Here is a 24,087-nt window from a genome sequence, read left to right on the forward strand (position 1 = left end):
TTCTTCAGAAAGCCAGATATGTGTCTTTTTTTAATGGAGAACTCTGTATTAGTAGGGAAGACAAATTTTCCTTAAATAAGCAAACCGATTTAATTGTACTGCATTCCCAAATAACCACAACCTTTCAGCAGCAGCACGCAGGAGTTCAACAACACTTATTTTGCTCCTCTGAATGTCCGTCGGTGACTCATCTTCCTTTCCAGGGACATTTTGGCGAACTGGAGAAACGCCACAAGGCAGGGCCTGGAGACCAGGCTTCAGACCTAGGGTGATGTGTTCAGTACTTCCCCAAACCTCCCACGTGCCACAGGCAGCAAGTTTTACATCCTTAGCTAATTATATATGAAATAAAATCTAGGGCCAACATGCTGACTTCACTAGAGAACTCTGTTTAACACAGAGCAGATTTTGACTCTGGCTCACCGGAGGAGGTTCTTAATTAATTTTCATATCTCTTCTTTGTGTTTGATGTTAAGCATGAACTGTAAACAGCTCGGTGAATCGGGCCCTGTAGAGCCATGTCAGGTTATCCAGTGCAGGTACCCTCACATTGTACTGAAACAGCCCCCGGGTTCCTCCATCGTGTGGACAGACTCTGCAGGATGTATAGAGAAACATGTGGATTTCAGGAAGCACAGGATCAGAAAGAGGCAGCAAAAAAAGAAAAAAAACAAAAAGAAAGAGAAAAGAAGGAACCCAAAGCAAAAGAAACTTTTTGGACCATGCTGTTTTCAAGCCCTCAACTATACTCTGAGCTCCAACAAGAGTTTACATTGACATTATTTACTAACAGGTGGTATTTATTAGAATCTTACAATGCAACAGTGGGCAGAAAACAGGAAAACACTCATTCCTCTTTGGAAGATGGATTTTTTTTTCTATCTTTCTTGTTGTTGTTTTTGTTGCTGTAACTAATTTATATATTTATTTTTACAAAGTAAGCCCAGTTAGTGAAAATTATTTTATGCTCCCTTGCTACTATACCAACAAAATGAAATCCAAGTTCCTGCATGATGTGACATGTAAACCATTTGTGCTGAAGTGACTGCCAGGAAATGGATGGAAAGTTTTTATCCTGAAGAAAGACTCAAATAAAATGCTAGCGTAATCTAAAATGATTCACTGGCAGTAAGAGCATGTTTTTTTGTGTGTGTTTTCTCTTTTTAATGATCAATTTAGCTCAGCCAATATGAAATAACGAAGGGCATAGCAGGGAAAGTGATGTTTGTTCCCTCTGATGTTCAGCAATTCTGAAAAGTTAGCTTTCAGAAGGAAAACATAATTTTGTTCACTTTTCATGGGAAAAAGCACCTTCAGCAGTGCTGCCATCTATTTTAAGGCACACATTTTAGAGTATCATTAACGTCTTACGAATACTAGCATTTCCTCAGGTTCCTTAAGGCAGGTGATGATTTAAGACTCTTGGCTTGGCTCTGTGTAGATGCTGCGATCACAGCTGTACCTGCTTGTCTCCTTTAGCATTCTGGGGTGCCACGATTCATCTCTATCTCCTTTCCTCAAGGCAGTCAGATAGTAAGCAGCTCATGTAAGAAGGTAAGTTAGCAGTAACGAGTAGGAGTAAGTTAGCAGCCAACAGAGAACAGATAAATGCCTCGTTCCTTCTTCAGAAGATAACTTCAGATTTTCAAGGCAGCCCCTTACTCCTTTGCTCAGAGAAGGTCAGAACTGAGTGCCCATTTTTCTGAACTGTAGGAATAAAGTGTTTTTTGCCATCGAACTCTAAAATTACACAGCCACCAATCACAGAATCACAGAATGGTTAAGGTTGGAAGGGACCTCTAGAGATCATCTAGTCCAACCCCCATGCTCCTGCAGGGACACCTAGAGCACGGGGCACAGGGCGGCATCCAGGAAGGTTTGGAAGATCTCCAGAAAAGGAGACTCCACAACCTCTCTGGGCAGCCTGTTCCAGGACTCTGTCACCCTCACAGGAAATAAGTTCTTCTTCACATAGGGGTGGAACTTCCTGTTTCAAATTGCGCCCATTACCCCTTGTCCTGTCACAATCAATCCATCTTCTCTCTCCTCTGGAGCTTCTCTGCTATCACAGAGCCAATTCAACGTTTCCCCCAAGGGCCAAGAGTAACACCTGAGAAAAAAGCTTCACTTTGTACGAAACCAGAAACGTGTGCAGCCACCAACGCCAGAGAGCCCTTGGCCCCGCTGCTCCTCGCACGATAACTTCAGCCCTGTCTCAGTTCTCGGGCTGCTGCAGCTGGGAGAAGAGGTCTCTCCCCACCTGTGTCACATCCGTTTCAATCTTTGATTCACTTACTCAAGGAAATATCAAGAGGTTTCTTTACGTGTCAGCAATACGGCTGGACAACTGATGTGCTGGAAAGTTCAGCAGTATTGTGGAAACAACTGCTTTGACGCCACCATTTGCAGCACCCAAAGCATGGAGGTTGGATCCGGCTTTCCTGGATTACTTCCACTGCACATTCTTCTTCTCCTATCTGAAGACTTTCTTTGTGAGCAAAGAATGAGGCTGCATCTTGGGAGTGACTGGTACCTCCAAAGATGATTCTGGTAGATTATCATGCCCTGCTTCCCTGCTCAAGGAAACGATGCAGGGCGCTTGTGGTGATCGCAGTGCTAGCATAAGCAGCCTGCCTTTCAGCCACTTTTCAATACAACACCAAAGCAAATCCTTGCAAGCTAGCAGTTGGATTAACTGACGTGTGTTTAGACACCATACTGTCTTTACGTAAGGCAGATTTTTTCCTGCAAACACGTCGCAGATAAATTTGGCCTTGCTGAAGTCAACACAAGCTTACCCACTATCTGAATAATGAATATTTAGGAACTGTGATTTAGACTTACTTTTGGAAATAGTAAGATCAAGAATACCTTCTTATGTTTAAAAAATGAAAGAGATTTTTAGAAGTCTTGTTTCCTGCACTGAGTTTTAATGAGGGAAAAATTCTAAGAGAATTAGTACACCAAAGCAGCTAACCAAAGGTAAAAGTTACATTTAGATAAGGAAAACTGACTGCCTTTCTCACCATTTCAACTAATAAACATTACATTTCTAACCACCACTTGGTCTCTAGGAGCAGTGAAGACCAACATTTAAAACCAGTTAGATTACATTGTAAGCAAGGCTCTACACAGCCAGCCAAAGGTTGACTTTAGGGCTGTTACATACCAGGTGTTTCAAAAGACATTAACTTTTCCAATTTAAGAAAGTGTCCATTTCCTTAGGCCTTCCCTCAGCATAAAAATTGCCTCCGCACACCAACATCAGTCAGATATGTGATTCTTAAACAAGAAAATAACAACAGAGTGATTTGTGCATGTGAAAGCCATTATTCTTGCCTACACCCACACTTTTTGTTCAGTCTTGTTTATAATACAACCCTTAGAGCACCATGTAGAGTAGCTGTAAGGATAATTGAATGCCTGTGCTAACACAGTACAACTGTGTACAGCTTCATGCAGACTGTCCCTTAGCCTTGGCGACTGCCATCCACAGCAGCACTATGAGACACAGCCAACACCTACTCCCAGTCCTAGCTAATATGTTCTTGCTTCAGTGAAGGCACTCTGGGTTTGGGACTTTTGGTCCCTTTCCCTGTGCAGGCTACATGATCGCATTTGAAATGCTGCTCAGATTGGTTTTCCGCATTTTATGTAGATTTTTTCAAGAGAGTTCTGCTGACGGCCTTACAGCATTCAATAATTTTGGCTTGAGGAAGTTGAGGATCAGTAGAAATAGCCAGTGAATGTGTATTACTGTTTCTGACTGATTGCCTGGAAATGAAAAATTACAGCAGTTCAAGAAGACCCTTTTTCTCCTTTTCTGCAAATCTGTTTTGTCCTCACTGACCTAAGCAGGGATTCTTTTGGCTTTGGATTAGGCTACATCCTTACAAAAGACAACGCCAAAGCACAACCGAGCAAACTTGCCAGTTTACATGTTTCATGTGAAGACAATACTTTCCTATGTTTAGCGGCATGATGGTATCAGCATGATGGTATCATTTTCTGTTTCTTCCTGTCTTCATTCATGCCGAAGCCGGAACCCAAAGAATCATTGTTATATTACAGAACTGTGGTAAGGCTCTTACAGTAACTAATAATAACAGTGGATTGCTTTTTATCAGCGTGAGGCTGGCTAACTTCTGAATATCATGTAAAATGCAAAGTGGACTCCTTTCAGTTTCTTTTCTCAGCAGTTCTCCCTTCCCTGTCTTTAGCATAAACGATACGGCCATCTCCTCAGAATAGAAAACGGAAACAAAGAATTCACGAGCCCGCAACAAGAGCAAGTGCCACTCAGCACACACGCTGCTCATCTGCACCACACGTTAGCCCTGGGGAGGCCGGGTCGAGCCAAGAGCTGCTTGCTGCTTGCGTGTGGAGCCAGGGCCAAAGCAAGGAGCTGGCAGCAGAGCTACTGGAGGGAGCTCATGGACGAGCCAAGGGCAACGGTGGCAGGGGCTGGAGGTACTGGAGGTGCCGGCCTGGCCAAGGGCTCTGTGTTCAGCTGCCAGCTCCCCCTGACTGCCTCCAGCTTGGATTCCTGCTTGGAATCGCTTGCTAACATATGGGAGGATGTAGGAGAGCCACATTCGCGAGGAGCAACTTGGAGACACGGCCGTGCGGCGTGTTTGGAAGTATCGGCGCATGTTTTCAAGAACAGCTCCTTGAACTTTCCTTATCTGAAACTAGGAAACCTGGGAAACTTCCACTCCTCCCCTCTAGCTTACTGTACAGAAGAAGCCATTATCACAACAAAAGCTAGATTTAAGGTGCTTTGGAAAACTAGCTCATGGCTATCCTTCAGTAATCAGTCGTGATGTAATATAGACCCGGCAATCAGCAATTGGTTACTTTTACAAAGTAACCACAACGACTTCAGTTCTAGCTGGAAAAGCACGCATCGCTACAGACACACAGAACTTTGACAGCAGAGAAGACTGTGAAGCAGAGTTATAACGAGATAAAAATGCATGAACACAGAGAGCAAGCACTCTACCACACTGAAATAAAAATAAAAGCCTCCAGAAACTTACCACTGAGGTTAGAGCCATCTGAAAACTGTAGATTCGTGCAAGGCCAAAGTCGGCTAATTTTATCTGCCCACTGCTGGTTACAAGGATATTTTGGGGTTTCAGGTCCCGATGTACCACGCGATGTGAATGCAGGAAATCCAGTCCCCGAAACAACTGAAGCATCATATCCTAAATGCCAAGAAGAAATCAATATGTGATTATCAAGACAAGGTGGCAAACAGGTAAACTCAGTCCATAATCTGCAAAACTAATTTAAGTACTGACTTGAATATGTGCACAGGAGATAAAAACACCTATTAATATAAAACAGGCAGGATGTTGCTGGAGCCAGCTGACTTGAGCAGGTGTACTTATCACATTAATGTATTGTTTCCAGTTGAATTATTTGAGGTTGATTGATAGAAGTATAAAGCCTGGTCAACACACTTTGAAGAAATAGCAAAAGCATGTCCATAAATCCCAGGACAACTTCAAAAGAATGCTGTCCAAGTTAGAAAAATACATAGCAGCTTTTTGCTCTTAACTCTAAACCACACAGCGCTTTGCGTCTCACAAGTCTATGCTTTGTCTTGCCTCACTGAAGTGGAATTTTATCATTCACTTCAGCAGACGCAGGACGTATTTTAATCAGAAAAGCTGATTATATGATTGCGTTGTCAGGATTTAATGTCACAGGGGGAAAAATGTACGTAGAAGAATCTACTGCACAGACTCTACACAATAAGACAGGAACTATCCTCAGATCAAAGTCTGGCACCATATCTGTGTAATAATCGTAAGTAACAGTGCTTGGTTTTGCCTTCTGTTGCACTACAGTGATGCAATCTTTCATGACATCTCCACAGCTGAGGAAAGTGTTTCATCTGTACCCGTTGTTTTACATCAATCTTAGTAACATGAAAGGAATGGACGAACAGACTCAAAACTAAATAGTAGAAATCCCCTGAATTCCAAATTGGGAGGACACCGTCAACTTGAAAATTATTTTGGCAAAACAGTTCCAAGCAGATGCTGTGACATGAAACAAAGGAAAAGAGACAAAAGAAGGCAAGAAACAAAAGGGATAAAGCAAAATTGTTTTTGCTCTGGGCGCTTGACACCAATTTGTATAAGTCCCTTTCTATGCTTGCTGATGACACATGCCCTGTCCATTAGCCATGCAGCAGGTTGACCTCTATTAGCAACCAAAATGATGCCAAAAAAAACACGAGAAAACAGAAGGATGAAGTGAAGTTCGTTGCTTTTGTTCTTCTCTATGGACTCTTCTAGAGACCATCACAGGACCTGGGAAATCCTTGCACATTTTTTTTAAGCAAATATTCAGAGCACATTGTTTAAAGGGCTGCTGTCAGTAAATGGGTTAAAATAGCTCAAAACGTTCAACATTTTATAACATTGCTTCAGCTGGATGCATTTTGGATGCCTGCTATGTAATTTAATAAAAAAAAATTATTTTCACGTAACGTTCTCTGACCATCAGTTATTACAAGACTCACAGATATTAAGGCTGGGAGTGATCTCATCTATGATAAAACAGGGCCTATATTATAATTGCCCTATAAATGCCTGTAACAGTGGGCCACTTAAGAAAGATTATTCTTGATCTGAAGAGCCAAATGATGGAGAAACAACACAAGCTGTGACACTGTTTAATTAGTTATAACCATCTCTGGGGGATGGCAGTAAACTGAACTCTCTTTTCTCTGCTAGCTAATGCCTTTCACTGCCTTCACTTCCACAGGAAGACCAGAGATCTTCTCATTTTGATAACCAGTGTAATGGGGTTTGCTCCTCTAAGGACATCCAGGGCATACTGAATAAGCTATCTATATAACTTCCCCGTGCAGTCCAGAAATTTGTGGAAGAGCCAGGACTGCATGTTTTGCAGGTTTCAGGCATCAGCAGAATTAATACGTGCCCTATCTGGTCAGTCTGTGCTATTATAAATTAGGTCAAAATTGCAACAGTGTTTGGATCAAGCTTGCAGAGATGAGGAACACAGAGACATATCTAAGCATGTGGTTATCTTAAGCATGTACTTAGTTGTTTCAATGAATTTGGGCCTAAGTGTTTTATTCAAGAGGCAGACATAATACCAGATAAACTAAGAAATAAATTTAAACAAGCTAAGGCTTAGGCTAGATCACTGGTTAGTCCCTTTTTTTGTCTGACATTTCTGCATCATACTCATTTGTCATGAATGCAAACTCATTCCTTAAGCTACCAAACACATCAACAACATTTTTCCTGTAACTTTTACTGGTTTTGTTTCATATTTCTTCTGCAAGCTCAGTGAATACAATTCTGCCCTGCTAGCTGCAAGTCGCAAGCAATGTCTTCGGCTTCTAAATTCTGAGTTTTCTTCTAGGTCTGTTTTAAAAAAGTAAAGTATTTCAAGATGGAAGCTGGGCATCTCTTTCCCTTGGCCAAAGAGACTGAAAAGAAGATGAATACAATTTACTAAAGTTCTTGTCACACATAAAAAAATAAGATGTGCAGCAGCCAAGTGTACTAGGAAAGTACACTTACTTACTTATTTGTAAGTTTAAAAGGTCTATAAGATTGTGACTGCCTTCAGGCAATCATGGCCTTACATTGTTTTCACTTTCAGGCTACATTTTGCAGTGTCCTCTATGCATAAAACTAAAATATTTATCTGTAAGTCAGATGAAAATTGAGCTATCTTGCAGAGGCACTGAAGAAAAATACACTTTCCTTGGTGACAAAATGTAGATTTAATTTTATAAAAGTCTCAAAATGGAAGCAGTTGGAGGTGAAATTTTTGTGGAGATGCCTCTGCTTTTCCATGTTCCACCAAACATGGTACCAGAGATGGCATCCCTCAGCCTGCTACTTTATCAGCACCACCTGTCAGGAACAACTTGTGACGAGCCTTTCAAGCAACATCCTGCTGTGAGTCTCAACAACGTGCAGAAATATGCCTTGCATAGTGTTCTTCGGGGGAGTGTGAGGCTCGGGCTGGGGCCTTCCGATCCAGAAATCCCTCCCAAGGCACCGCTTTTGAGGATACCCCTCTGATCCTTTAAGTGTCACCCTCCACTTTGGCTTCTAGCAACAACAACTGTCCTTTGGCTGTATTAAGTTACACTTTGTATAACTACAGCCAGATTCTCTAGATGGCTCCCTGATCTATATTTATTTATTATTAGGCCAAATGTACAACAGAGGGAAGCAGTGACACTTTTCCATGCATAAAGGCCATTCAAATCGCTTTGAATTGCTCTAGATGCAGTTGCTGCTCCTGCCTAACCCAAAAGGATATGGCTTAGTTGTTAACTAAATAATTCAAATATCTATCCAATAAAACCAAAATTATGCAGTAAGTGTGCAGAGGTTGAATTTGTGTTTGGATAGAGGGCTGCAGAGCTGTGCAACTTGGTGAAACCACCTGCCCCAGCACAGCAGTTGAGAGCCCGCACCAAGAGGTAGGTCACCCAGTGAGGGCCACGCGTTTTATGGCCCTGACATCTTCCCCACTGCTCCGTGGTCTGGAAGGAAAGACCCAGATTCCCCGAGGCCACGGGGATGCAGGTTCCGGACACCAAAGGAAGAAAGGCCCTGAAGTCCATAGATATCCTTGGTCATATCGCCAAACAGAGTAGCACAGCACAGACCCTTTCCCAGCTGCTGACAGACCCTGAATTTGTACAAGAGCACAGGTCTTCTGGAGTTTTGGGTGGGGTGGGCCCTTCACTTCTCTCTGCTCGGGTTGTCTTCTTGCATTTGTGCAGAGCAGAGCAGCATGGCCCGTGCCGGCTGGCACTGGGATGCTCCAAACTGCGGAGTCTCTTCTGAGTGGCAGAGGAGCTGCCTGAAGACTCCCCTGGCCTATGGGATCAGGTGGAGTTTCCCAGCCACCAACTGCTTTCATTTTAAAGGATGTTTTCTAAACATGCTGGAATGAAAGCTTAAAGAGTCTTCACATTCTCTGGGGCCTATTTTTGAAACAGAATAATTACAGCACTTTTATGATTATACTTTGTAGCAAACAGTCAACATTAATTAATGCCCCCAAAAAAAAGAGGCATTCCTGAGGAATTACATAGTACAGATACATGAATAGCAAAAGACATGATTAATGTTGCTACACTGAATCCCGAAGGCATGCGCAATAACTTAGTGACTCTCTATCAAATGCAGTGAAATGCAGTATTTTATTTATCTTGTCCTGGCGTGGGGCTGGGACCCCTTCTGCAAGCCCACCTAGATGGCAGCACTGGTGATGGGAATCCATGGGGTTGGCGGCCAGGACACAAGGAGAGGGACAAACAATCCTGGATTACCAAATTGCCATGGTGAAGGTGTCTTGCAGAAAATATTAAAAAATATGCCTTGAGATGGGGTGGTGTCCAAAGGATATTCACAGTTCTCACAGTCTGAAGACCTGCTCTGCACTATACATACAGCTTGGGACTTCTTCCTGCAGAACACATACATTGCCTCACATACACACTATGCACGTATATACTCATCTACACGTTAGTGTTTTGAAGAGCCTCCCTGAAGGCAAAGGTACCCCAACCCACCCAGCAAAAAAAGAGAAGCACTAAAATAAAATGGTCTGTTTTAAAATAGCTAGACCTGTCTGTTAGATAAAATACATGAAAAACTAGAGTCTCTAAAACATTATTTTGAAGACAAATCTAGTTATAGTAGAAGCAGTGAGGTAACTGAGATTAGATAAAGTCCTAAATGAGTTAGTATGAAGTATTATTCAGAGAACCAGATCGTAATCAGTCAATTTGATAAAATTTGCACATGTCACTATTTTGTACAGACTTGCTTGTGTATCCTGAGCATTGCGTATCTGCTTCATACAAGAGTAGAACACCTGTATAGAAGATTGACACATTTTGGGATAAGCGCATTTTAGTACCAGTAGCTTAACATTGCCAGGTTATCACACAGTATTCCATTCATCTACTAGGTTTTGGTTAGGCAAAAAAAGGTGAAATAAACTCATCACTGATCTCAGTATTTTTGAAGCAAAGTCTAAATTCAGCATAAGGAATGTGTACACATTTACGTACACATGTATAGACACACATATCAAAACATTTCATTTCAGCCAGATCAAAATGACTTTATGTCTATAAACCTTCCCACATAAATTTCTGATTTCTGAACTCAGCACCCATGAAGCCAGTTTGCCATCAAGTTTTACTGTTTCTGTTGTTAATTATTCACACTGATGACAAGAATTTGCAAGACTGAAAGGAAATCTATATAATTCTTGTTCTGATTACTTATTTTTAGTGATTCAGTGTATCAAAAATTCATATCAAAATGGAATTACCAGACATGCAAATGAGACACATAAAATTTCCTACTTGGCTGCTGGAACTTTGAAAAGAAAATACATGCAAATTAAATGAGAGCACAGGGGGAATTTGCTTTAGCAATTTGACAGAAACTGGTAAATGTGGGTCTACTAGCAAAATCTGCTCTGAGTATGAAGTTTTTAGAGCAGATAAAATAATTAACGACCTTTTCTTCCACTCATAAGTCTTCCCACTGGCTGCACCCATCAGAAAGACCTACGGAATTTATAGCTCTGGGCCTAGATAAGCAAACAGTATTTTCCCCTCTGTCTCTGGATGATACCATGACAGTTGTGTAGGTCCCCAAATACTTCCCGAGAAATTTCCTTTCTTTTGATATTGTTCCTCTGCTACAAGCTTCTCCTAAAATTGCCTGGGAGACAGCAGGACCTTACAGCACGCCCTGGCTCAGTGGCTGTTACCTGTGCTGTTCTTCTATTCCTCTCAACATCTAAAAAAGAGACGAGGTCTGCAATGAACCTATAAACTGCTCAAACTGATCATTGTCTCAATGGCTTGGTGAGCCCAATACAAGGGACATGAAGTGGCATCCATGATTCGTGTGCCTTCGCTCTGAGGTCTTTTCTGGCATCTGTTTGGGTATAGGCAGTCCTCACATTTAATAAGTACAGCTCTGCAATAGCAGGACATGTTTGCTAGCTTGGGCAGAACTGCAGCCTGGATTTTGAAGCGTGTTTTTTTTCCTAATTAATTCCCACTTCTTTCCGTTGTGTCTATCAACACGGGAAGTCATCTTTCGTATGACTGGTGCTGTGAGATTTAGCCCTTATTCCTTCTGGGCTACACACCAGACTCTCACTTGGCTAAGCTGATCTATCTGGGGGCACTGTGTACACCCCCATAGCTCCATCACCCCTCAGTAGTGTTTAAGACTTTTAGTTAAAAAAAAAAAAAAAAAGACTTTGATCACTTCAAGTGTTTGATAGCTACCTCCTCCTCTCATCTCAGGACATCTCCATCTTCTCTTTTTAGCCTTGGCTTTGGCATTCCTGGGCAGTGTTTTGGGACGTCATAGGTGGATCACCACTTTGGGCCGCCCCACGGGGCCACCTCAGAGATCAGGGCATTCGCGGCTCCAAAGTGTCAGGTGGCTCCTGTTAGGAGCCCTCATCCCGAGGGGACTCCACAGGAATCACTGCCTCGCTCCCGGATGGGATCTACATTTCCCACACTATGACAAGCGAAGAGCCAGCTCTCCTCACACTGCCGTCGCCGTTCCTCACGAAGGAAGTGCCCCAAAGCTGCTCCACCAGCAGGGCAGCCATCCAGCAGCACCTGCGTGAGCCTGCAGGCCTGAGGGCTCTTTTGAATTTACTCAAGCTCTGCAAAGGGTTAAAAATATGGCATATGTTGAGAGTGGACGCTCCTGACTTGCAGGAAAGCCACATTGCCGTGGGGCCCCGACTAGGCTGCTCCTTCCCTGCAGCTGTCTGTGCGGAGCAGCTAATTGTATCCACTCGTTTAACCTCAGGGTAACGTCTGGAGGGGACCAAGTGCCACAAGCGCACTTATTATTTTATTATTATTTTTTTTAACGGTCATTTCCTCTCTGGTGTAACTTGCATGACAGCATGTGACAAGCAGAAATTAATGGGGACACTGCTGTGCCAATACCTCTTGAATTGCTCTGACACTGGCTGCAGGCTGCCTGCTTGGCCACCCAGCCAAGACCTCACATGAAACATGGCAAGGGGCCCGCAGCTCTATTCACTCCCGAGCCAGCTGGTCAGTGATTAGAAAGCCGAAACAATGACGTGCACATACATCAAGGAAAATGCTTTACAAACAGCCTCGGACTCGGGAGGTAAAGTCTGCTGAAAGAGTAAATCTGTAAATTCACCTTCTGGGGACTGCTAATTCCGGCTAGTGCTGGAGGTGAGCAGCAAGGTCCTGTTAGATGGCTGCGCTGCACTCTTACCTGAGCACGAGGGCTAACACCAGTAACTTCCCAACATGCTCAGAATAACGTGCAAACGGCTTAGATCGCATTGATTCAGGTCCAGGGGAGCATTCAAATTATGTAAATACATAGGGATTTATGACAGATACTCTTCCTAATGGTCTGTCAACACCTTGGCACCGTTGCTGACATTTCTGCAGAAATCCTCACTGGGTTTGTCTGCAATATGCCATCAAAAAGGCTGAGATCTGTTTATACGCTGACAAATAACAACAAAGGCTAAGACTTTAGAAGGATCCCAGGGGATCTGGATGAGCAGCTCTCCTACACCCAAGGCAGCTTTGAACATTTTAGCCAAGACTTTTTTGAAATCTGTTGAATCCTTGGCTAGATATAAAAGGCTGGAGAAGAGCCTTTCTCCCTTAGTTTTGCTCCTCCTTTTTTTAAATGCATATGATCTCTATGAAATGTCTGCATAGCAACAAAAAATACGCTTTAAAAATGAGAAAAAAAACAATAGGATTCTATTAGAAACTCAAATAACATTAAAATCAATAGTACTTGGGTAAGTCAGTTCTGTGGAGCAGAAATCAGGGTTACTGAGGAGTTGGGACTTCCATTCATTTCATTTCTTTTTGATTGCTTCCATCAGTGAAATATCTAGGAATCCTGCATGAGTTTCAAACTGAGGGAGAAGCTGGTCTCCTATCAGGCACAACCAAAGCCCAGTGCAGTCACTGGGAATTTATCCATCAATTTTCAAGGCCTGGGCTGGCCACACTGCTTTTTAATGTCACCCTTCCTCCCACACCAAGCAGAACCTGCAGGACTTTTAGTGAGTTGTAGCTAATCTCTTTGAGACATGTGTCAGTGATTTTGACACTGGTCATCAAAATACAGCTATTCTCTTAGACACTCTTAATAAGCAGTTAAGTGTTTTTATTAAAGCTGTGAAAACAGAACAAAGTAAGAAGACAATCCCTTCCTCACACAGTAAGTGAGGGTCAGCTGTATACTTTTTAAAAGATAGTTTTCAACAACATTTTTATGTACTGACATGGCAAAAGTATTGTGATGTTCATCAGTGGCTCAACACTGGTGTCAGTTACTACCTGAGCGCTAGTCCCAGCAGTTCATTTACCTTTTCTGCCTCTGTTGCCCTGTATTATAAATTCAGGGATAATGGTTAACTATTTCATGAGTGTTACAAAGATTAACTGGTTAATGTTTGTTAAATACTCCAAGATCTAGAATTAGCTTTTGGTTATGAAAGCGTAACAACCTTCAAGAAAACAAAAGATAAAGATTTCCTAGATGTTAAGTTATGGGTAGAAGTGGGCATTAAGGAAGAGCTTAGAGCAGACAGTGGCCTGCTGGGAACCAACTGGGTCAGGAGAATCAAGCAAAGATCTCCATAGTTTGCTGTGCTGTTACAGGACTAGGAGCTCTAAAAACACTCATGAGGATGAGAATCTTATTGATGCCTAAGTACATCTAAACCAAACATAGTAAAAAAGAGAACTGTTTCTTCAAAACATGCATCAGCTTGGGTTGCTTTCTGTGTTTACAGAAACTACTCATTTTCAATCGTATTAACGCTGAATTGAAAAATCAATAGCTCTTGAACCACCAGTTTTATAAGGTGAACAGCCACTTTGTCCTACAGACAAAGCACAGTGAAGAGATGTGGCAAGAGGAACGAGGCATAGTCTATTGTTTTCACTGACTGCCTGAGAAGTTTGAGCATCGGACTCTTTTTTTTCTGATATCATATTTTTTCTTCTCTCTTTTATCCCTTAATGTGCTCTGCTTCCTGTTCCTGGACTACCTCAAAGCTGACCCTTCTTCCCACCTTCTCTGTATCCCATCTTGCTTGACCATTTCCTCTTTTACTCTCCTGCCCTATGGCTTTACTTGATTTCCTTGAGGTGGTGTTTCCCACAGACTGGGTGATCACTGAGCAACATAGACAAGCAGCTCATCATCTGATTTCAGGTACAGCAGTACCTGTCTGTAGTAAGCAGTAGTAAGCAGTCATCTGTTGGAGATGTTTGCTCAGAGCGAGTCTTTTGTAAAAACAAATGGTTTTGATGGTCCAGCTCTAGTAGGAGCAGCTGCAGCAGCAGATATAGTCCCCCACATCTGCTGGTGCCCTCCAAAGTACTGCATGCCAGTAGTCCCTCCTGTTATGAGTGGAATAACACTGATTTACACTAGCTGAGGAGCCGGCCTTGTTTTCTTCTGAACACCTGACTGGTTCTTAAAAATGAGGACTCTTCAACTGGTAATGATACGATGAGGAGTAAACCTACTATTTATTCACATTAAGTTTAGCACAGTAGATAAGAATCAGCTCTGCTTGGGAGGGAGGAGGGTAAGGAGGAGGCACGGAAGAGAAGTGAGACATGAGAGTCAAGAGCCTCTGGGAGGGGAGAAGGTTGTCCCCAGTGTTTCACAGGCACAATACTCCCCCGGCTCTCCCCCTACACTAAACATACACTTTAATAAAAAGCCAAAAGTATATTAGAAGCTGACTTGTAGAAAGGGCTGATCAGTGGAACAAATTGCTTACATGAAGAATTATCTTTTGAAACTTAAATGTCACAAATGATGCATGTGACAAATGCATCATGGCTTCTCAAAAGGGCAACTTGTAGCAGGCAAAAAAGTGTGGCATTTATTATGTAAGCCAATTTGGAAAAGACAACAACAGGTCTTCTACTGTATTTCCACCATTCATGGAAAAACTGTGAGAATAAAACTAGCTACGATCCAGACAACCTGCACATTCATGAAGGCTTTGCTTAATCAGGCCCTAGAAAGATAAGTCTTTTGTTTTCCCTATCAACAAACAAAACACCGCAAATCACACAATACAATATCAAACTCTATGTTATTCCAAAATGACAGTCAATTAAGTAGAAGCAAACTGTATATTTAGACGAACAAATGAAATAGGCTAGGGATCACTATCAAAGGCCTTTTGTTTTCTTTTGTTTATTAAACAGCAACTGTATTATTTACTGCAGCTTTGCAAGCTAGTGAGCAGCTGGGTGTAACACATTGCCATGCTGTGTAACCTCTCCTTATGCTTCGTTAGACTCCTTATCAGGGCCAGAAGAAAAGAAATCTCTCTGTTATGCTTTTCCTGTGGCAAAGGAAAAGACAAGATGATGACTTTCCAGCTCATTTCACTTGTACAACGTCCTCATCAATCACCATGGGGTAGGTCTTTGTTATTTCCACTGGAGGACTGTTCTTAGCTTTCTGTCACAATAAAGCGTGACTCCACTAACTAGCAAATCAAGGTTACCTCCACCACATTTGTAAAACAAAACAGAACGCAAACATAAGGCGAAAGGCTATTCCTGAAATATTTTCCAGTGTCCCAGTTTCACAGATGTAAACCTAATCTGAATTGTGTTTTTCTTTTCATTGAAATGAAGGCTAAAGCCTGAAACACTCACAGCAGTTGAGGTAAGGAAACTAAACTACCCATTTCATCAAGAACCAGAAGTTTTCTGCTTGTTTTGCGACTTTCTGCTCCAGAAACCAAGCAAAAAAACTGTGGTTTATTTTTATTTTAAACTCTCTGTCAAGTATGCATCCCTTAGCAGTTTTGGTTCGCTATAGCCCAAGCACTTGGCCTCTATTCTCCTTTTCCTAGTCTTCAATAAGCCCTATAGATATCAGTAAGAATTATGCGAGCAAACAAAAAGCATAAAAAAGGTACATATTCTAATCAAGGCAAAAACATAACAAAAATGCTTTGTGAGATGCTCTCTCCTCCTTTAACTTCATGTTTTTATATGCCTGTTCCTTTTTGGTCTGTGTTGTTTCTCACTCGATAGTTATACACAGCTACTATTACTATTGTAATAACAATCATATGGCTCAAAGATCACTGTTGACTTTGTTGAGTCTCAAGTTAGACATTTTTACTTAAAATACATGAAAGACATCTGTATACTCTTTCATTAAATGCATTTTACATTCGTAATATCCTATGTATTCTTTTGGAACCATTTCCATTAAAATGCCAAGTCTGGGTTTGGATGGCAAGTATTTCCTTTGTAACACTAAGGGAGGAGTAAGCCACTGTCAAAATTTTTCTCTAAAAAGTTCTTGCTAAAGTATTTACGTGTCAGAACAGGAATATCTGAAGTCAATTCCAAATGAAAGACTATTTTAGAATGAATCATAAACTAAATGTTAAAAAAAAGACAACACACTGCCATTCCAATGCCCCTTTCTGTAAAACTAAACATAAACTGACTCTGTCGTTGCACTCACAGAATATTGTAACGTCTTGGAGATTCTGAGATCTCTTAATTGCAGTTATGCAACAGAACTGTCACATCCTAAAACAAAGGACAAAAATTCAGCAGCTGAATTTATTGACTTGGAAATGAAATGCTCTTAAAAGATGGCTAACATGTCTTCTTGATTATTTTTGTCATTTTAAAGTTACAGTGCAGTGCCTTCTATTGTATAGATCAAAGAAATGGAACATTTTAAAAGTTATCGAGAATTTTTTATGTTGTTGGTTATAAAGTCACATATTTAGTAGCAGTGAAAACTCTTGAGTAGTGATGTTACTTACAATTAATCCACTAACCAATGGGCTCTTATCGAATGTTTACTGTTCAACATTAATATGCAAACAGCATATTGTGCTATAGCTTTTAATGAACTGGTCTGAAAGGTAAGAAAGAGCTTCTTTGAAATGTATGTTCCCAAGGGTCAAGCTTTTCTAAGGCAAATGGGATAAATGCTGTGGCCAGAAGAGTTATGATTCAAAATAAATAATTAAATGAGCCAGCCTGTTAAATCTGTGATCTGCAGGGTCCTTTTACCATTTCAGCATCCCTTTACGTAGGTGCAGCTTTGTAATAAGCAGGAGCCTGGTTCCAAAGACACAGGCATTGCTCACATGGGGCAGGTGACTTCCTTCACCTGAAAAAGCATTAAGCATTTGAAGATAAGCAAAATTCATGTTAATGACTAAGCTGAGACTCCAGAAACAACAGTTTCAAGTCTTCTTTGCAGTTGGTAACGCTGGATAACAGCTGATTCTCCTCTGTTGGAATCAGCTGATTTGCAGCCTTTCAACCTCACGTCCCATAAAGTCACGGCAACCTGTTCATATAAAATTAAGCAGCCTAAGTAAGTGCTTTGCTGGATCAGCACCTCTGCTCCCTTTGGGGTTTGTTGTATAAGGCCTGAAGTTGAACCAGAAGGCTCAGGTATACATTTCAACAGATCATTACATGCTTTGTATACTGACATAAGTGGCAGACTGTATAATTGTAATGTTAACAGAGGAGTCAAAAAAAAAAAACCTAAAATAATAATGCTTATGAGTTTTTGAATACTGCTTCCAAGCCCCAAATTAAGGGCAGATTTTGATGTAGGAGCTTGAGCCTTTGTAATTTTCTCTTACTTTAATTGTGAACTGTTTGTGCTTTACATGAAAACAAATGCAAGGCTGCTTGCTCACCCATGCTGGCAGCACCGCACCGCACTGCACCGGTGCCTCGAGGGACCCGCGGTTCAGCCCACCGAAGTATCTGACCCCTTAACGTGCAAATATTACAAAATCAGGTCTGTTCGATTAAAACTACAAATAAATCAATCATTTTAATTTCTAATTATTATTCCCTGGCTGCCTCATAAAGAGCCAACACCAAACAGGATTTCTACTATGTCACTCATGAGTCCCTTCTAATTTTCCGTTCTTCTGGCAGCTGCTTGCTAACTTCCCAATAATGTGTATCTTTGTTTGGACTTAAAAAAAAAGAAAGAAAAAAAGGATATTCTCAAAGTGGAAAGGAGCTCATTTTATTTCCCTTTGAAACCTGAGAATCCTGTAACATGACGCGTATGCCGATTACAGAGAACTGATACACAGAAAGGAAGCAGTTGTGCAAATGTGTGAAGTGGAGGTGGTGGGGAAAGGGCAGAGCAGAGCAGAAACACCATTTCAGACAAATAGCGCTGCTGTAGGAGAGGGCTATCACACTTCTAACACAGTGCCCTGTAAGGGCCAGCACTTCACACAGTAAAGAAGGACCTACAATGGTAGCCACTGTGCAGCCTAGGGTTCTCACAGAGAGAGGCTCTTCCATTAAAAGCTCACAAATAAAATGGACAAGACAGACCCCAGGTGGAGAAACAGTGTGACGTTTCCATGAAATTAATTTTTATGGGAACAGAGTCAGTTATGAGGAGGTAAGCAAGGTAGAAAGAAAAGTGATGGGCAGAGAAACTGTGGAGAGAGGGAAAGAACAGAAGGTAAGAGTGTTATATAAATAAATACAAAGTGAAAACGAGGTGAAAAAAATGAAGCAAGAAGGGAAAAGGAAGCAAGCAAGCAAGCAAGGAAGGAAGGAAGGAAGGAGCTGGAAAAACTGAGATCGCACAGGCAGAGAAAAATTCGTTGAAATCCCTGGAAGCGCTCAGGGCCTCGAAGCGTTTTGCTTTGGCTGCTTCAGCAGTGGCGAAGAGCTGTTGAAGCCACATCTGGCTCTTTCCGTACTTTCATCCTGGAAGGGTAGGGATCTGATGGGAAGAGCGAGCAACTGCTCCGGTTCTGGTATCTGTGTGGGCCGTGAGAGTGGGCTTGTCGCGCACGTGCTCCCAAGGACTGGGGAGGAGGGAGAGGGGAAGCCTCAGCTGGCCCCATTTTATGCTCTCCTTACGCCCGTACTCCAGCTCAGCCGTGTCTGATGGTGCAGCTGAAGGATAATTTTAAGCTCTACATACGAAAATACACTAACAAAATCCAGTCTCTAGGCATTCGCATGGAGTTTTCCTCTCTGGCGCAGGGCTAAGTACATCTGTTACTGAAGAAAGAAACAAATACGACATAGCTTGATTAAATCAGCATGCCACTAAAGTAATACCCTTCAATTTTTTTTTTTAATTGTGGGATACAATAACTTGCCTATTCTTGGGCATAAAAGCAGTGCATATAGCTATTGCAAGTGTTTAAAATTTCTCTTGGATCGACTGGAGGAAATAATTTTTAACAAGTAATTTATTTGATTACTATGTTATCTTATATTAGACGCCATGTCTGGCTAATTAGTTATTTTGTTGTCCATGGCCATCTCATGAGCTGTTATATTAAACTGCCAACAGTCTCTGTGCTGGTGCAGAGGAACTGAGCTGCAATGACTTGGGTTGGCTGCATCATGTAGCCATGCTGAGTTCAGCTCCTAGAGCCTGGAGTTCAGTGAAAATAAATACATTTGTCAGGCACTCTGAACACCTGCTGCTTTGCAACTGTGTCACCCTGCCTCCTCTTCTCCCTCTCTGTCTGCTTTTTCCAGGGCGAGGTGTAGCTCTGTGGGAATGCAGATGTGTAACGGCTTGATTTCCCTCAAGTGCAGAAATCACTGTTGAGGAAGTGATTTCGATCTGCTCCATCTAAAAATCAAGAGCTGCTCTTTGAACACCTCCTCACAGCCTCACATCTGCTGCAGGGTGGCCTTCAAATTATGGGCTAAAAATAATAAAAGGATTTCAAGCAAAATTTAGAACATGGATAAATCCGATTTAGTCTATTGTTGTGTCTGTGCTTTGCATGCACTGTGAACTGAGACATCTTTCTATCATGGCTTTAACAGTAGCAGCTCCTCTTTGTCTAAGAGAAAGGCAGGCTCTGGAAACACGACCAATGCTTCCACCGATCACTGAGGCAGGATTATTTGCAGAACATCCTCTCTCCAACACCACACCACCACAGCGGAAAGCGTCTCCAATACTCCTGACTCCTAGGAACTGCCCCTGGCTCCATGAGTGAGGCATGAGGCACCAGATGTATGTCACTCGTCCAAATGGCCTAGCCCCACTTTCACATCTGGCTGAGCATTGTTCCTACCACATACTCCCTTTCTTCCATCCAGTGTCATCAAAGCACCTCACATAGCAATTGCTAGCACACTGATATTTCCCTGTACCAGTAGTCTGAGTAACCAAGAGCACTAATCAAAATAATCCAGTAGCAAAACCCCAAGTAAATCAAGAGCATTAATAGCATAAAAACATGCTAAACAATAATCCAATAGCAAAAACACGACTAATCCAAGAGCATTTAAAGGGAGTTTTAAATAATAGGATTCATTAGCTTTTTAAAAAATTCTTGCATTACTTCAATGCTTCACAATTCAGCTCCACAGAATTAACAGAAATTGAGTTGATAGTGACAACTCACTTCCAGTGTTTGTAATTCTGCAATTTTTCAATGACTTGATCATAAATTATATCCCACTAAAGCGGGAGAGAATCCCCATTCCTGACCACAATTCACAATCACTTAAGTTTCCTAATTCCCTTTCCCTTCCCGAATAAAGATGATTTTGGCTCTTCCTCTATTGCAAACAATAGAGGCCCTCTCTCTTCCTCCTGACTTCAAAGGAGGATGAGTCCCTTAGGGACATACTGAACTGTGCTGCTGCCTACAAGAATTTGGACCATAAAAGAAAAGTAGATTGAGATGTCTATTTTAAGAGTCTTTGATAGACATCTTTTCACAGTGACATTTGTAATTCGGTGTCATCGTTTTGAGAGCCTAAAACTATTATTTCAGTCAGGTTGCTTTAATGTATCACACTACAATGTTGCTTGACCACTTTCCAAACTGGAACAACTCACAGAATGTGAAGCGCTCCAGTGACTTCTACTCTACTCAGGACAGAGTGATTTAAAATTATTGGCGTTCATCACGTTTCTATAAGTTCCAGTTTGTAAGCAATGGAGGTTTGAACAGTCCTGGCCTAGAGCACTGCAAAAACACAACTATATGTTTTGCTCATTTGAGGATGTTTGCATTTGAATTTGGAAATGGTAGGGAATGGTGATACTTAACCCCACCATCCTTAAAATCAGTGCTTGGGCACTGATTATAAAAGTTTCGAATTAAGGAGATAACTGTGTAGGTCACAGAATCACTGAATGGTTGAGGTTGGAAGGAACTTCTAGAGATCTATCTTGCAGCATTGTGCACCGAGCAGTCTCTCCATCCAGGTCATGACTCTGCATAGTGAGGGCAGGCCTTACGTTACTGCCTGTGCCACCACCCAAAGGTGATGCAGCCGTGTCCTCTGCACGTGGCAGCAGTGCAGGGAGGTTGCAGGACCCTGCCATTTGCAGCGAACACCCCCTTTTTAAGGGTTAGTGCCTGAGGAGCTGCCATTTGTGCAGAGCCTTCCCTTGCAGCACTGAGAGCAGAAAATCAGAGGACATAAAGGAAGATGTGCAGCCATCTCTCACAGTAACTTATCAGCCTGGTCATTTTGTTTTTCGTGCACTTACAACAACAACCCTTCTTCAATTTATCATATGACTTCAGAACAAGATTTATTGGAAAGCACTGTACAAGATCTTTTGCAGCTGTAAACTGGAAACATTTCACTGAAGCTAATGGATTTACACCTCTTCTGAACACCTAGGGATCTGATCCATTATTTGTGGACTCTGGGCTCCAAATTCCTCACTCAGTTTTTCTTTCTTCCTTCTGACAAAAATACCGGCAGGAAAATTTTATTAAAAAGTCTTTTCTTAGTATCCTGCTTACTTATTAATTCTAGTAGGCTCCTTTCTAGTGCAATTGCTCTCAGAGGAATTGCTTTTAACTTGGTTTTGTTAAATATGGCAACACTCTAAAGACTGCCTGTACCGTGGGGTTTGTTTTCCAGGAATATCTCGCTTTGTTTTCAGAACTGCGTGATTGTGCGACATCTGCTCCACATCTCAAACGTGATCGGCTGAGTAGGTACAACTGTGGCAGATGGCTGATGACTCACTCACCTTTTAACACTGAACCCTGCTTTGCTTTCTGAGAAGCAACATCTTCATATTAATTTTCTAAGTGTCAAGCAAAGATGCGATCCAATATGCCCGGATTGCTAGTATGTAACATAAGTTAGGGGACATGAACAGGATGCAAAACAGCAAGTGAGTATTTATTCAGTTTGTGGCACATGGCTTGCATTAGTATTTTAAAATTTGGTTCAGTCACTTCCAAGCTTTCATTTGCTATCAAGTAAATTCACAAAAGGAAATTAGTTTCACTTGTAGCAAAATCTGGATCCCTCAATCAGATCTAGGCTCCCTATGCAAAGGAGAAAGGCAGAAATAATATCCAGCAGAAGTCATTCACTTGAGTGAGGCTTCAGGAAACAGCAGATGGATTTATATTAAACCTTGCCCCCTTTGTGCCTGGGTACCCTGCTCCACCTTGGGGAACACCATGAAGATTTGCAGACCAGCACGGAGGTCACAACATGGCAGTAACACATGTACCCAGGGCACCAGAGACGTTGCTGAGTTCCCTTCACTGCCGACTGCCAGTTTGAAAGCCTATACAGTCCCTGTGCCTTGGGTAGCTTAAATTCTTATCGTTCAAAAAGAAAAGTATTACAGGAAGCCACAAGTTTACTTACTTAGCAAGACATTGACTGGCAAATTTCATTACTAAAATTAAAGAACCTTAGCAAGTTTATCCCCTCTCACTCATACATCTTGGTTTGGCAAATCAAGATAACCAGGAGGACCTCCAAAGCACCATTCTTTACCACTTAATTTGTGCATTTATATACCAAACCATCTTGTGCATATATTTATTTACAGCTAAATATGGTTACATGCATTATAATATCTTAGGTATATCTAACCTAACTGGACAACTCTTTTGCATGCACATGATTTCCATATTAAAAATGCAATTAGGATTACTACACCCATATCCGTATCTTACTAAACTCCTTTGGGATCAAAAATAAACATGCTAGCCTCACAAGCATCTGTTCAGAATGCAATCTCCTAGCTTAAACATGTTTCAGTACACAAAATTTAGACATCATAATGCTTTAATGTCCCGTTAACTATTCTGTTAATAAAAAAAATCCCCTTTCTGTGGCAGACACACGTCACTCCTACTTCCACTTCCTTTATGTCAACTAATAAAAGCCAAGTCTAAATCAGCCAAGTCTCTTGGAGGCTCAGTGGTTCACGCCGTTAACATTACCAAAGACCCATGTATGACTAACAGCTGTCTCTTAAGGAAACTGAACTCATACCTTCCACATCCAGAGAAACTGCCCTAAAGTTGAAGACTATCCCAGGAAGGAAAGGAGAGAAGCTGATGAGAAAGCAAAGACGGAAGATATTGTCACTGCTGATTGTGATTCATCCAGGATAGAATAAATATTAATCAGTCATGATACAGAAGGCAAATAAGAGTGAGCATGACTATAACCCAGCAGTTACAAAGACAACTTTTACTGTATTAAGGCTTGGAACATAGGTCTTCCCTTTCCAAGGTACATGCTATGCCTATAAGTATTCTGAGTCATGTTCTCCATCCCTCCAGCCCAGTGAGTACTCCACAGTAGAAAAATGGAAGATCTTCAATAGAAAAGATTTAAGGTACCTCTTTCCAAAGTAACTTGACAGCCAGAGCTGTCACCACAGAAATGGGCTGTAGCACTGCACGCATAAGCCTGCGACCGGCAGAGGACCTGAACACTTATGTCCTCCATCTCCCCACAGATCCGCCATCTCTGGGGTGATTCAGGCCAAATTGTACCTTGTTTATTCTCAGGGCTTTAGATATGAGAGAGACCTTGCTGAGCAGCATTAAGACTGAAGCCTTAGTTGTGTTTGAGTGATTGATACAGTTTCCTCCTCTAAACTACTACAGCCTGAATGTTATCAGCTAAACATGAAGAAAAAAACTTAAAATAGTGTTGTCACTTACATTACTTGATAGTTAAAATCC

At 41.7% G+C, this 24,087-nt stretch overlaps 1 protein-coding gene across 1 annotated transcript in view; it reads right to left on the minus strand.

Annotated features, from left to right (window-relative positions):
* Window positions 1-4,859: 4,859 nt before the first annotated feature.
* Window positions 4,860-24,087, minus strand: part of LOC148592835 (cyclin-dependent kinase 6-like) — a 46,987-nt gene continuing 27,759 nt past the window's right edge. Inside the window, exons 3-4 of the mRNA XM_088533446.1 lie at window positions 5,040-5,207; window positions 4,860-4,943 (exon numbers count right to left, since the gene is read on the minus strand). Coding sequence (XP_088389572.1) covers window positions 4,860-4,943; window positions 5,040-5,207 — 252 coding nt within the window. The remainder of the gene's footprint in view (window positions 4,944-5,039; window positions 5,208-24,087) is intronic.

Source organism: Tinamus guttatus, unplaced genomic scaffold (genome assembly GCF_059628265.1).
Source record: "Tinamus guttatus ecotype Peru unplaced genomic scaffold, ASM5962826v1 Tinamus_guttatus_pri_ptg000503l, whole genome shotgun sequence".
In the NCBI taxonomy this organism is placed as follows: Eukaryota; Metazoa; Chordata; class Aves; order Tinamiformes; family Tinamidae; genus Tinamus; species Tinamus guttatus.